Source organism: Lucilia cuprina, chromosome 6 (assembly GCF_022045245.1).
Source record: "Lucilia cuprina isolate Lc7/37 chromosome 6, ASM2204524v1, whole genome shotgun sequence".
NCBI lineage: Eukaryota > Metazoa > Arthropoda > Insecta > Diptera > Calliphoridae > Lucilia > Lucilia cuprina.
The window spans coordinates 13,025,334-13,040,192 of NC_060954.1; the positions used below are offsets into that span (position 1 = coordinate 13,025,334).

The window sequence follows — 14,859 nt, forward strand, 5'->3', positions numbered from 1 at the left end:
ATAGAACAGTCTATAGTCTTGACTATAGAACAGTCTATAGTCTTGACTATAGAACAGTCTATAGTCTTGACTATAGAAGAGTCTATAGTCTTGACTATAGAACAGTCTATAGTCTTGTCTATAGAACAGTCTATAGTCTTTGCTATATAACAGTCTATAGCCTTGGCTATAGAACAGTCTATAGTCTTGTCTATAGAACAGTCTATAGTCTTGTCTATAGAACAGTCTATAGTCTTGTCTATAGAGTAGTCTATAGTCTTTACTATACTATTTTATAGAACATAGTCGTGACTATACAATAGTCTATAGTTTTGAATACATAAGTCTAGTGTATCACAATCTCATTTATTTATGCCTTAAAGTATGCAAATGTATCTTATGGTTAAAAGTCTTTTTTATAATGTAACTGCCAATCATTTAAAATAGAAAAAATATTTTTTTTTTAATTTTCTTGATATAGGTAGAAGACTATTTTACATTTTAATGTTTGTTTAATTTTTTGTGATTTTTTTCTGGCATATTTTTACGTTTTTAATGCTAAATTTTTTCGTTTGATTTAAAATGAGACTTTTGTGCAAGTTTTAAAAGATTTGTGAATACTTCAACCAAAAATGCTTATTAACGCTTTAAGAGCATATTTAGCTCTTAGTTAAACTATGAACATTTTGACTATAATTTTTTGATTATCATTTTTTTCTTTAAAATTTGATTATGATGTTGGTCATGATTTAAATCAAAATCGTAACAATTTATGTATAGCTTACAATGATGGATCGGATAAAAATGTGGTAAACATGGTTTTAATTATGACAAAAAGTAGAACTGAATAGGAACAAGGACTGAACTTATACGATACTAGAACTAGAACTGCACTAGCATTGAACTAGTACTGAGCTAGTATTGAACTAGTATTGAACTAGAACTAAACTAGAACATAACTAGAACTGAACTAGTATTGAAGTAGTACTGAACTAGCATTTATTACGAATTGAACTGAAACTGAAGTAGAAATGAATTAGAACTAAAGCAGACCTGATATAAAGTTGAACTAGAACTGATCCGAAACTGAAATAGAACTGAGAAATAACATAGAACTGATCTAGAATTGAAATAGAACTGAACTAGAAATGAACTAGAACTGAATTAGAACTGAACTAGAACTGAACTAGAACTGAACTAGAACTGAACTAGAACTGAACTAGAACTGAACTAGAACTGAACTAGAACTGAACTAGAACTGAACTAGAACTAGAACTGAACTAGAACTGTGCTAGAACTGAACTAAAACTGAACTAGAACTTAACTACAACTGAACTAGAACTTAACTACAATTGAACTAGAACTGAAATAGAACTGAACTAGAACTGAACTAAAACTGAACTAGAACTTAACTACAACTGAACTAGAACTGAACTAGAACTGAACTAGAACTGAACTAAAACTGAACTAGAACTGAATTAGAACTGAATTAGAACTGAACTAGAACTGAACTAGAAATGAGCTAGAACTAGAACAGAACTAGAACTGAACTAGAACTTAACTAGAACTGAACTAGAACTGAACTAGAACTGAACTAGAACTTAACTAGAACTGAACTAGAACTGAACTAGAACTGAACTAGAACTGAACTAGAACTGAACTAGAACTGAACTAGAACTGAACTAGAACTGAACTAGAACTAAACTAGAACTGAACTAGAACTGGAACTAGAATTGAACTAAAACTGAATTAGAATTGAACTAGAACTGAAATAAACTTTTTGAAAATTATTAAAAATTTCGAAAACATTCACAAATCTTTTAAAACCTCAGTTATGTGTCATTATTTACTCTAAATTTTATGTAAATTCCTTATATACTAATAATATTTTTCAAATGCTCTTAGTTTGTGTAAAAAAAGTTTACTACATTTATAGCAGACATTTTGTTTTTTTTATATTTTATTTTTCATACACTACAATGAAATTGGAAAACATGTTTTTCATTAAATTTTTTTACGTTTTTATTATTTATATAGAATTGTTTTTGTTATGCCATTTACTAAATTTAAGAAAAAAATAAAAATTTTAAAAAAATAAAAAAAAAATTATACAAAAAAACTTATTTTAATTAGACATACAATTAGGAGCAGTTAGAGGCGAAGAAATTAGAAAAAATAAAGAAACAGGTTGAGTTATAATTTTAATATAAATTAATTTGTAAATTTAATAAAATGACAGTTTTTACATGAGAAATTATTAAAATAAGTTTTTTTTAAAATTATTTTTTAAAAGTCTTGGGTTGCCTTAATCCCGTCTTTAAACTGCTTTAAAGATGAATTTATAAATACAAATACTTTTCCGTTTTTTTTTTATTTAACATTAATATTATTACATTATGTAATATTTTAATATTTTCTTTTATTTAAAATTTATGAGACTTTGTTTTTTATTTTTATTAAATTTAATTTGTTTTATATTTTGTGTAGTTGTTGTGTGTTGTAATCGTTTGTTATTTTTGCAAATCGTTAGACGCTTTATTTGTGGGATTTAGCTAAATTTTATTTTTATAATTTACGTTTTTTTAACTTTTTTATTTTATCTAAATATTTTTTTTGTTTTTGTCATAAAAAATCATTTAAAATTCCAAAACTTATTTATAAATAATACAAAAATTAATATTCAGTTCATTTATTTTTTTTATATATATAAAATTGTTATTTGTTGTTGTTTTTGTAAATATTTCCTATATATTTGTTTTAATCTTAAATAATTTATTTAGTGTGTTTTTCTCTGGTTTTTATTTAAAAGAATTAAATGATATTTTAGTTAAAACGAAGATGGGTTTGGTGTTGCATGAGGAGTGAGTGTATGAGTTTAAAAGAAGATGTTTTTTTTTTTTGAGAATTTAAGAAAACTTGATTTAATTCTTTAGCTTTAGAAAGATTTTTTATAAAAATTTTATTCAAAAATTTCTAATTCTACGAAAGGTTTCTCAGTTCCACATATGTTCCATAGGATATTCAATGAAACGGTGAATGTGCAGAGAAATGAAGTCTTCTACAAGACGACTTTCGTTGTACGTCCTGTAATTGAAAATTTTTCTGTAAAGAACTTTAAAAGCTGCAATGAATCAACGGATTTAACAAGCATACGTTTAACTAGGATTAGCTCATTCTGACATTTTCGATCTATTCCATGTTCATTCTTAATTGAGTTTAATTACACAGTCCTATCATTTAGTGTTGAAGAATTCACATCAGTTGTTCTCTATTTTCATATCATACTCTCTGTTTCTCTCTATCGTTCTTTAAAGTTCAATTTTAACTCAATCCAACCTATGGCAAACCAAAAAGTTTTCTCATGATGCTATTAGTTTAAAACAGAAGTGTCGTCCATACTTAGAATCAAACTCTAGAGGTCATTACATTCACTAGCGGTTTATGAGAACATTATCAGAAATTGACTCATTACATATCGTTTTAGAGGAAGTTGGCATGCTATTCCATAGGCTAGAGAACACAAGAGTCATCAAAACTTAAAACCAAACTCTAAAGACCATTGCATTCATTAGAGGCTTGAAAGAACATTAACACAAATTAACTTTTCGGATTTCATTTTAAAGGGGGAGCTGGAAGTCTTTTCTAATAGGCTAGATAATAGACAAAAGACTACAAGATAGAAAATAGACTTGACTAGTTTTTAACTAACCCTGTCATCTAGTCTAGTATATAAAATACTCTTTAGTCTAGTATACAGTAGATTTTTTAATTTAGTCTGTAGAGTATTTCATCGTCTAGTTTATTGTTGTTTTAGTGGCTTAAGAAAACAGTTTATGAAATTAATTCATCAGTTATCGAAGAAGTTAAAAGTCTTTTCAATAGAGAATTAAGTTTTCAATGGTCTAGTCTATAGACTGGTCAAAAGACAGTAACTAGACTAGTTTAAACATACAAGACAGTTTGCAGACATGGTTATAAACTAAAGCTTATCCATTAACTAATCAAAAGACCAGGAGATAGACCATAAACTTGACTAATTAGTCTATTGTTATTCCTACAATCTAGTCTAGTAGTCTTTAGTTAAGTATAAACCAAGTCTACAGTCTAGTCAATAGTCCAGTATATAGTCTAGTCTATTGTATAGTTTATTCTACAGTCTAGTCTATAGTCTAGGATATATTCTAGTATATAGTTAAGTCATGTCTATAGTCCAATTGGCAGTATAGTCTATGGTCTAGTATATAGTCTAATCTAAAGTCTAGTCTATAGCCGAATCTATAGTCTAGTCTATAGTCTAGCCTTTTTTTAGTCTACAATCTAGTCTACAGTCTAGACTATAGTCTAATCTATAGTCTATAATCTAGTCTATAGTAGTCTCTAAAGCCCAATTGTAGTATAGTCTATAATCTAGTCCATAGTCTAGTATTTAGTCAATTCTAAAGTTTAGATTATAGTCTAGTCTTTAGTCTAGTTTATAGTCTAGTCTATAGTCAAGTCTATAGTCTAGTATTTGGTCAAGTCTATAGTTTAGTATTAAGTCTAGTTTATAGTCTAGTTTATAGTTTAGTTTTTAGTCTAGTCTATGGTCTAGTATATAGTCTAGTCTATAGTCTAGTCTATGGTCTAGTTTATAATCTACTTTATAGTTTAGTCTTTAGTCTAGTCTATAGTTTGGTCTTACTTTAGTCTATAGTCTAGTCTTAGTTTTAGTCTATAGACTAGTCTTAATATTAGTCTATAGTCTAGTCTATATTCTAGTCTATAGTCTAGACTATAATTTAGTCTATAGTCTAGTCAATAGTGTAGTCTATAGTATATTCTATAGTTTAGTTTATAGACTAGTCTATAGTCTGGTCTTAATTCAAGTCTATAGTCTAGTCTATATTCTAGTCTATGGTCTAGTCTATAGTCTAGTCCATAGTCTAGTCTATAGTCTAGTCCACAATCTAGTCTATAGTTTAGTCTAAAGTCTAGTCTATAGTCTAGTCTTAGTTTAGTCTATAGTTTAGTCTATAGTCTAGTTTATAGTCTAGTCTCTAGTTTAGTGTAGTCTATATCTATTATTTAGTCTTGTATATAGTCTGTAGGTTAGGCTATAGTCCAGTCTATAGTCTAGTCTATAGCCTAGTCTATAGCCTAGTCTATAGTCTAGGCTATAGTCTTGTCTATAGTCTAGGCTATAGTCTAGTCTATAGTCTAGACTAAAGTCTAGTCTATAGTCTAAGCTATAGTCTAGTCTATAGTCTAGGCTATAGTCTAGTCTATAGTCTAGGCTATAGTCTAGTCTATAGTCTAAGCTATAGTCTAGTATATAGTCTAGTCGATAATCTAGTCTATAGTCAAGTCTGTAGTTTAGTCTATAGTCTAGTCTGTAGTCTAGTTTATGGCCTGCCTATAGTCTAGTTTACTGTCTAGTCTATAGTCTAGTTTATAGTCTAGTCTCTAGTTTAGTGTAGTCTATATCTATTATTTAGTCTTGTATATAGTCTGTAGGTAAGGCTATAGTCTAGTCTATAGCCTAGTCTATAGTCTAGGCTATAGTCTAGTCTATAATCTAGGCTATAGTCTAGTCTATAGTCTAGGCTATAGTCTAGTCTATAGTCTAGGCTATAGTCTAGTCTATAGTCTAGGCTATAGTCTTGTCTATAGTCTAGGCTATAGTCTAGGCTATAGTCTAGTCTATAGTCTAGACTATAGTCTAGTCTATAGTCTAAGCTATAGTCTAGTCTATAGTCTAGGCTATAGTCTAGTCTATAGTCTAGGCTATAGTCTAGTCTATAGTCTAGGCTATAGTCTAGTCTATGGTCTAGGCTATAGTCTAGTCTATAGTCTAGGCTATAGTCTGGTATATAGTCTAGTCGATAATCTAGTCTATAGTCAAGTCTGTAGTTTAGTCTATATTCTAGTCTGTAGTCTAGTTTATGGCCTGTCTATAGTCTAGTTTACTGTCTAGTCTATAGTCTAGTTTATTGTCTAGTCTATTGTCTAGTCTATAGTCTAGTCTGCGGTCTATTCTGTAGTTCAGTTTATAGTCCAGTCTATAGTTTAGATCTAACCATTAGTCTAAGCTATCTACTCTCTCGTCAAGTCTAGTTTCTATTTAATGTTGAGGCTATATAACTCATCTTAATTCAAAGCTAAAGAATTAATTTCACACAGAATTATATAGTATACATATATTGAAATACATATATGTATTGTAGTATATATTTAAAAGATTTGTTTTTTTTATATTTATTTTACAAAGTATAAAAATGTATTAACTAAAATAAAAAACCAAACTAAATATATATAAGAATTATTTTAATAATTATATTTTTTTATGTTAAAATGCCTTAATCAAAAATGGTTTGTTTGTGTTTGTTTTGCGAACTATTTTTGTTTTCTTTTTGTATATTTTATTTTTAAATTTTGTTTTATATATTGATTGTTTTATTAATTTTAATTAATATTATTATTATTAATAATATTTATTTTATTTTTTTTTAATAATATAATATTATAATGTATTGGTAAGTTAATAATTATGTATATAGTATAGTATGTATAAGTATATATATGTATATGCTTAAATTGTGTTTTAATTTAATAATTGCCTTACATATATATAAAAAAAAACATATTTTTATTATATTTATTAATAATTATTATATTAAATGTATATTTATATATAAAAAAACACATTTTTTATGTTTTTTTTTCTTTTCTTGTATTTGTTTTTAAGTTTTTTTTGTTTTTAGGGTAAAAAAAAATGTTTTAGCAGTTTGTTGCTGTTTGCTCTTCTACTGTCTCTCTTCTTGTGTTTTGTGTATTCTATGCATTTTATGTTAAATGGGGTTTCTTGTTGTTTTATATATATATTTTATGTATAAAATACGTTTATTTATTTATTAATCAGATCCAAATTTATTTACCTAAAGATAATTATTTTATCTTCTGTTAAATTCAGATTTGATAGCTGTAAAAGAAAATTTATAGAAAAATTTTAAATGTTTTTTCTTGAAAAACTATATCAATACCAAACTTACCATCTATGATTTCTTGTTTAACTTTTTGTAGTTCTTGTTTCATTTCTCTTACAATTTCAGCCTTTAATTGTTCCAAATCACTGCCCGATAATGCTACCGATAAACTATCGCCATTGACCTGCTGGTAGTTATTACAAATATTATATTTATTATTAGTTGTACATGTGAAAACGTAAATTTTATTCACTTCTTTCATTACCTTAAGTATCGTTTCTTCACTTGCACTGCCGAAACGTTTGCGCATGGGTCTGGGTGATTCACCGCCACTATTCGATGTATTATTTGAATTAGCATTGGAATTGCTGGAATTTGAATTGCCCAATTTATGTGGCAGAGTATTGGATTTTTCCCAGGGTCTCTGTTTAACTTCGGGTTCCGGCTCGGGCTGTGTAACAAAAAAACAAGAATTAAAGCAATTTTTTTATAATAAACATATCGAATTTTTGATTCTTTTTAAACATTCCGCAAAAACACAAGAGTAAACACATGCCGCTATCACGAATATTCCGAGAATTATTCTTTATCGTAAAATAGTTTACTCACTTCTTTCTTTTCAGCTTGAGCACGTCGTCGTGCTAACGTTTTGGCCATTTCATCCATCATAGAGGCCATGCCATTAGTACTGCGTCCAATGGTACCATAATTACCGCTGCCACCGCTTGGAGTACTGCTACCACTATTCTCTGTAGGAGCTGGGGTAGACTGCAAGAGAGAAACAATTATATTTTATACTGAACTTAACAAGAAACGAACTAGAACTGTGCTAGAACTGGAACAGAACTAAAACTGAACTAGAAATAAACTAGAACTGAACTAGAACAGAACTAGAACTGAAATAGAACTGAACTAGAACTGAACTAAAACTGAACTAGAACTGAACTAGAACTGAACTAGAACTGAACTTGAACTGAACTAGAACTGAACTAGAACTGAACTAGAACTGAACTAGAACTGAACTAGAACTGAACTAGAACTGAACTAGAACTGAACTAGAACTGAACTAGAACTGAAATAGAACTGAACTAGAACTGAACTAGAACTAGAACTGAACTAGATCCAAAAGGAACTTGAACTATAATTTGTATTTCAAATCATATTTTGTTCTTAGTTTTTTTCAGCAATTTATGAGCTCTATACATAGTCGCCTTGACTGCAACTACTTTGTTTATGTAATTTGTTAATTAAAATGAATGGGAGAACAGAAAATAAACCATAATCCGCATACGATTGTAATCTTAATGTAATTATACTTAAGAACCTACACTTTTAAATTTGGGTTGGGCAATTTAGTTGAAAAGCTAATTAGAGAGTAATGTGTATGTTTTCAGAATAAATACAAAAATGTAATTCTAAACAACATAATTTATACTTTAAATCCACTGGACATTAGACATAATAGAAAATTTAAAATGAAATAAATAAAACTGAAATATATTTACAAAAATTTAAAAAAAAGCCCAGTAGTAAATTATAGTTGTAAATAAACTCGTAACATTGTAATAAATTTTTGAAAAGGAAAAGCCAAAAGTAAATAAAAATAGATAAATAAAACAAATGGAAACAATAAATACAGAAAAATCAGTCAAAACTAACCTGATTTGGTTGTGGTGGATAACCGGCAGCATTGACCATTTGTTGTGAGGCATAAATAGAATGTTGTTGCTGCTGCTGATGTTGAGACGGTTGCTGTGGTTGTTGCTGCTGTTGCAGCTGTTGGGGAGCATGATATTGTGTTTGACCTGGTGCTGGTGGTGGTTGTTGCATTTGTTGTGTTGACTGTTGTTGTTGCTGCTGCATACCACCATTCTGAGTTGGTCCATTACCAGTATGACCATATAGAGCTTGTTGTTGCTGCTGCTGTTGTTGCTGTAGCATTTGTTGTTGTGGCTGGGGAGCCGGTGGAGCACTAAGGGAATTCCTTTAGTGTTTTAATGTTTGTAGGCAAAATAATATTTTTTTGTTTGCGAATTTGTTTTTTTTTTGTATTTTTTATGTATACAATTTTGAGCCAATTTATGTTTTAGGAGCGAAATGGAATAATATGGGAGTGTGCAAGTGACAGTGAGAATGAGTGACATTACCAACAAGGACACAGAATTGAAAATTAAAACAGATAACAAACAATTTTGAAAAATAAATAAAAAACAAGGAATTTTTTTAATAATAAAAAGGAAACAGGAAAATTTGTTATTTTATGGGATGGTTAGTTTAGTGTTTACAAATGTGTACGTGTGTGTGTGTGAGTTTCAAGTGTTAACACATGTTTTAAAGTAACAATTACAAAAGTGTTAAAGGTGATGACAGTTGTTTGTTGTTTTTTTTTTTCAATTTAAAGTTGACATTAGTAGGCAAGCGTTGTTTTTGATTTTGAAATATTTGTTGGGTTGATTTGATTGATTGATTTGTTTGATAGTTTAATTTAGCAAATGACAAAGTTTACATTTAAATGGCGTTTAGATGACGTTGAACATTGTTGAGATTTAAACACAAATTTACCAACAAAAAGAAAGAAAGAAAAAACAGAAAAATACGAAAAAAACATATAAATAAAAGAAGAAGAAATGCATTCTAGTTGAGTACAAATTATAGAAGTACATGGTATACATATATCTAAGAAATAAACAACTAGCAATTACAACATTAATAACATTTAGTTTTAACACAAAGAAGAGATGAAAATAATGGAAATTGTTTTTACTTTTTAGTTTAGTTTCAATTCTGATCAAGTTTAGTTCTGGTTCAGTTCTTTTTCAATTCTATTTCAGTTCTCGTTCAGTTCTAGTTTAGTTCTAGTTCATGTCTAGTTCAGTTCTAGTTCAGTTGTTGTTCAGTTCTGGTTCAGTTGTTGTTCAGTTCTGGTTCAGTTTTACTTTAGTTCTTGTTCCGGTTTAGTTTAGTTCTAGTTCAGTTCTAGTTCAGTTCTAGTTCAGTTCTAGTTGAGTTCTAGTTCAGTTCTAGCTCAGTTCTAGTTCAGTTCTAGTTCAGTTCTAGTTCAGTTCTAGTTCAGTTCTAGTTCAGTTCTAGTTCAGTTCTAGTTCAGTTCTAGTTCAGTTCTAGTTCAGTTCTAGTTCAGTTCTAGTTCAGTTCTAGTTCAGTTCTAGTTCAGTTCTAGTTCAGTTCTAGTTCAGTTTTAGTTCAGTTCTAGTTCAGTTCTAGTTAAGTTCTAGTTCGGTTCTAGTTCAGTTCTAGTTCAGTTCTGGTTCAGTTTTAGTTCAGTTCTAGTGAAGTTGTTCTTCAGTTCTACTTTAGTTCTTCTTCCGGTTTAGTTTAGTTCTAGTTCAGTTCTTGTTCAGTTCTAGTTAAGTTCTAGTTCGGTTCTAGTTCAGTTCTAGTTCAGTTCTGGTTCAGTTTTAGTTCGGTTCAGTTCTTGTTCAGTTCTAGTTCAGTTCTAGTTCAGTTCTAGTTCAGTTCTAGTTCAGTTCTAGTTCAGTTCTAGTTCAGTTCTAGTTCAGTTCTAGTTCAGTTCTAGTTCAGTTCTAGTTCAGTTCTAGTTCAGTTCTAGTTCAGTTCTAGTTCAGTTCTAGTTCAGTTCTAGTTCAGTTCTAGTTCAGTTCTAGTTCAGTTCTAGTTCAGTTCTAGTTCAGTTCTAGTTCAGTTCTAGTTCAGTTCTAGTTCAGTTCTAGTTCAGTTCTAGTTCAGTTCTAGTTCAGTTCTAGTTCATTTCTAGTTCAGCTGAGGTTCAATTCCCGTTAAGTTCTTGTTCACTTCTAGTTATATTCTAGTTCAGTTTTAGTTCACTTCTAGTTCTGTTCTGTTTTACTTCTATTCTAGTTCCGTTCTAGTTCTGTTCTATTACTGTTCTATTTCTGTTCTGGTTCTGTTTTGGTTCTGTTCTTGTTCTTGTTCTGGTTCTGTTTTAGTTCTAATCTAGTTCTGTTCTGGTTCTGTTTTGGTTCTGATCTAGTTCTGTTCTGGTTCTGTTCTGATTTTGTTATGGTTCTGTTCTGGTTCTGTTCTGGTTCTGTTCTGGTTCTATTCTGGTTCTGTTTTGGTTATGTTCTGGTTCTGGTCTGGTTCTGTTCTTGTTCTGTTTTTGTTCCGTTATTGTTCTGTTTTGGTTCTGTTCTGGTTCTGTTCTGGTTTTAGTTCTATACTAGTTTACACCAGGTTCTGTTCTTTTACAAGTTTCCATTAGTTTTTTCTCTTCCTACAAATTTGCTCAGACTTAAAACAAATGTTCCTCTTTTTAATAATGGCTCAATTGAAAACTGATTACTAACCTGCTAGTACGATGATGACCCTGCTGTGGTGTCGGTGGGCTTTGTGGAATATTATTTTGATTTGTTTGTGAAGTTGGTGTTTGAGCCGATGGTGTTACCTGGCCGGTAATCTGTTGTTGTTGTCTTAAAATGGCAGCATCTTCACTGGTCATGGTACGATAGCCCATATCCTCCTCATAACTATTGCCATTCATAGGCTGGCCAGGATTGTTGGGCACACGACCGCTGAGAACCTAATGAAAGAGGAATTCCAAATTTTTTAAGTTTTTCCTTCTATTGATTTCATTACAACTTACATCTAATGCATGCATCATAGCCCGAGCAAATGCCTCAGCATCATTTTGACTGGAGAAATTTAGGCCATAAACATATTTCGAATCGCGCCATTGATGAAATGTGGCAGTGGCTTGATTATATTTCAGTCCTTTTAAGATGGAACAATTAATTACAACTTCATGATCTTGTAATTTACGTCCCACCACACGAAATGTATTATTCTGTTGATGATGATAGATTTGGACCTTACTGAGACCTGATGAGGTGCCCGATGGTACCCATTTCTTTTGGTTATCATCGTAAACCATAACGGAGGCTCTAGCTCCGATAATACTTTGTTCACTGTAATGATAGAGAGTAATATTAAGAAATTAAAAAAATGTTTAAACAAGTTATTAAAAAGAAATTGTTATAAATTAGTTTTTTTAGTTTAAAAGGTTCATTGTACCATTTAATAAATTAATTTTAATAATATTTTTTGTTTTAGTTGTTGCAAATTAATAATAGTTAAATATAAAGTTGTAGTTTTGGTTTAGTTTAACAAATTAAAAAATTTCAAAATGTTGGCAGAGGCTTTTTTAAAAGTTGCGTTTTTTATATCTGATAGCGAAATAGTTTATGAAGAAAATTAAACAAAAAAAAGAAAACAATTATAAATGAAAAACAACAATATTATAAACAATTAATTACAGTTACTTTAACTAATGAAATTTGAAATTGTTGAGCATTAAGAAAATTAAAATTTTTTATTATTACAATTGTTGTGAGTTATAATTAAAAAAGCTGTGTTTAATGAGAAACAATTTGCGAAATTGTTAATTATCTATGCGGGAGTGATGACATATAAAATTTTTGAATATAAAACATTTTATAACAAAAGCTATCACGCTATTAACTAGTCAGGAGATTTAGTTTAGTAGGCTCAACTAGGAGTGGATTTAATGACCTCATAAAAGACTTTAATCATAGTTTTACATTTCTAATATTTTCTACAAAATGAGATACTTTTAGAACAATATGTATTTAGTTAAGTTCTAGTATTAGTTCAGTGCTAGTTCTGTTCTAGTTCAGTACTAGTTCAGTTCTTGTTTAGTTCTAGTTCAGTTCTAGTTCAGCTCTAGTTTAGTTCTAGTTCAGATGTAGTTCAGTTCTAGTTCAGTTCTAGTTCAGTTCTAATTCAGATCTAGTTCAGTTAAAGTTCAGTTCTAGTTCAGTTCTAGTTCAGTTCTAGTTCAGTTCTAGTTCAGTTCTAGTTCAGTTCTAGTTCAGTTCTAATTCAGTTCTAGTTCAGTTCTAGTTCAGTTCTAGTTCAGTTCTAGTTCAGTTCTAGTTCAGTTCTAGTTCAGTTCTAGTTCAGTTCTAGTTCAGTTCTTGTTCAGTTCTTGTTCAGTTTTAGTTCAATTCTAGTTCAGTTCTAGTTCTAGTTTAGTTCCAGTTCAGTTCTAGTTCAGTTCTATTTCAGTTCTAGTGCAGTTGAAGTTTAGTTCTATTTAAATTCTAGATCTGTTTTATTTGTTTTTGATAGGTTGTAAAAAGTGTCTTAAAAACTCAATTTGAATGTATAAATTTATGTAAAATTTCTTAAAAGTATATAATCACCATGTGTAGCAATTATTCTTAAGTATTTACATATTCCAAAACTATTTTATTTAAATTTATTGCATGGAGTTTTTCAACAGAATTTTTTCTATTATTTAAATTTTCATTATTTCTTTATTTTATTTCCTTTTTTCTCATTTCATTTCATGCCTGAACGCTTTTCCAACCTTTTAAAAAATAAAAATCATAAAAATTATAAATAAAATAAAAAAACTACTGCTTGATCCTATCATCAATTGAATAAAAAATAAACTTCCTGCTAATTTGTAAACTACCCATCAATGTATAAAATACCAAAAACAACAATTTCCAATCTGGCTGAATGATTTTCAAAAAACAAACTATTGTTATGCCTCCTACCTTTTATGTTGAATCCTACCATTCAATCATATGCAAAATATCAAACAATATCAACTTACAGTATCAACAATCCCACTATGTTCTATCAAATTCTAATCCCAATCTTAATATGCATCAATATTCACAACAGCAGACCGGAGTAATGCCACCAAATGTGTCACAGCCTCCCATGCCGCCACCGCATCAAAATCAAAACGGTGGCGGACCAATATATGTGTCTTCACAGCAACAATTGTGTCCAGGTATACCAAATTCACAGAGCGCCAATAGTGTGGTCTATGTCAGTCAAACACAATTGGGTGGAGGCGGCGGTGGCATACCCATGCCGCCACAACCACCCCAACCACCAGCCATGCCCAATGGACCACCCGTACCACCAAATGCTTATGGTCAAATGAATGGCGGTGGTCAGGTACAGCAACAGGAGAATCCCTATGGTCAGGTGCCTGCTGCACCACCCATGATGCCGCAGCAGAATAGTGCTCCCGGTGGTAATGTACCTATGCCGCCACCACTTAATCGCATGAGCAGTACTGGTGGTGGTCCAGTTGGTGCTCCTAATGCCGGGGCACCAGCTCCGCCACCGCCACCAACATTTGGTGGTGCCGCCCCCCAAATGTTCAACAATAATGCAAATACTGTCAGTGGTCCAGCAGCACCACCTCCACCACAACCACCCGCTCCTCCAGCACCACCTGCTATGGGTGGAATGAGCGGTGGCGGTGGGGGACCAGCAGCACCTCCACCACCGCCACCACCTCCCATGGGTGGCATGGCAGCCAAAAAAGATGATCCTCAGGCGGATTTAATGGGCTCATTGGCGGCTCAATTGCAACAGGCTAAATTGAAGAAGAAGGTGAGTTGTGGTTCAGTAATAGATCAGTTCTAGTTCAGTTCTAGTTCAGTTCTAGTTCAGTTCTAGTTCAGTTTTAGTTCAGTTCTAGTTCAGTTCTAGTTCAGTTCTAGTTCAGTTCTAGTTCAGTTCTAGTTCAGTTCAGTTCAAGTTCAAGTTCAAGTTCAGTTCTAGTTCAGTTCTAGTTCAGTTCTAGTTCAGTTCTAGTTCAGTTCTAGTTCAGTTCTAGTTCAGTTCTGGTTCAGTTCTAGTTCAGTTCTAGTTCAGTTCTAGTTCAGTTCTAGTTCAGTTCTAGTTCAGTTCTAGTTCAGTTCTAGTTCAGTTCTAGTTCAGTTCTAGTTCAGTTCTAGTTCAGTTCTAGTTCAGTTCTAGTTCAGTTCTAGTTCAGATCTAGTTCAGTTCTAGTTCTGTTGTAGTTTAGTTCTAGTTCTAGTTCAGTTCAGTTCTAGTTCAGTTCTAGTTCAGTTCTAGTTCAGTTCTAGTTCAGTTCTACTTCAGTTCTAGTTCAGTTCAAGTTCAGTTCTAGTTCAGTTCTAGTTCAGTT

At 31.0% G+C, this 14,859-nt stretch overlaps 1 protein-coding gene across 1 annotated transcript in view; it reads right to left on the minus strand.

The window, feature by feature from the left end:
• Nucleotides 1-6,829: 6,829 nt before the first annotated feature.
• The window catches only part of LOC111680804 (protein enabled), a 36,441-nt gene continuing 28,411 nt past the window's right edge, over nt 6,830-14,859 (minus strand). The window contains exons 2-8 of the mRNA XM_046953431.1: nt 11,524-11,845; nt 11,228-11,460; nt 8,597-8,913; nt 7,551-7,723; nt 7,207-7,392; nt 7,008-7,125; nt 6,830-6,937 (exon numbers count right to left, since the gene is read on the minus strand). Coding sequence (XP_046809387.1) covers nt 6,909-6,937; nt 7,008-7,125; nt 7,207-7,392; nt 7,551-7,723; nt 8,597-8,913; nt 11,228-11,460; nt 11,524-11,845 — 1,378 coding nt within the window. The 3' untranslated portion in view covers nt 6,830-6,908. The remainder of the gene's footprint in view (nt 6,938-7,007; nt 7,126-7,206; nt 7,393-7,550; nt 7,724-8,596; nt 8,914-11,227; nt 11,461-11,523; nt 11,846-14,859) is intronic.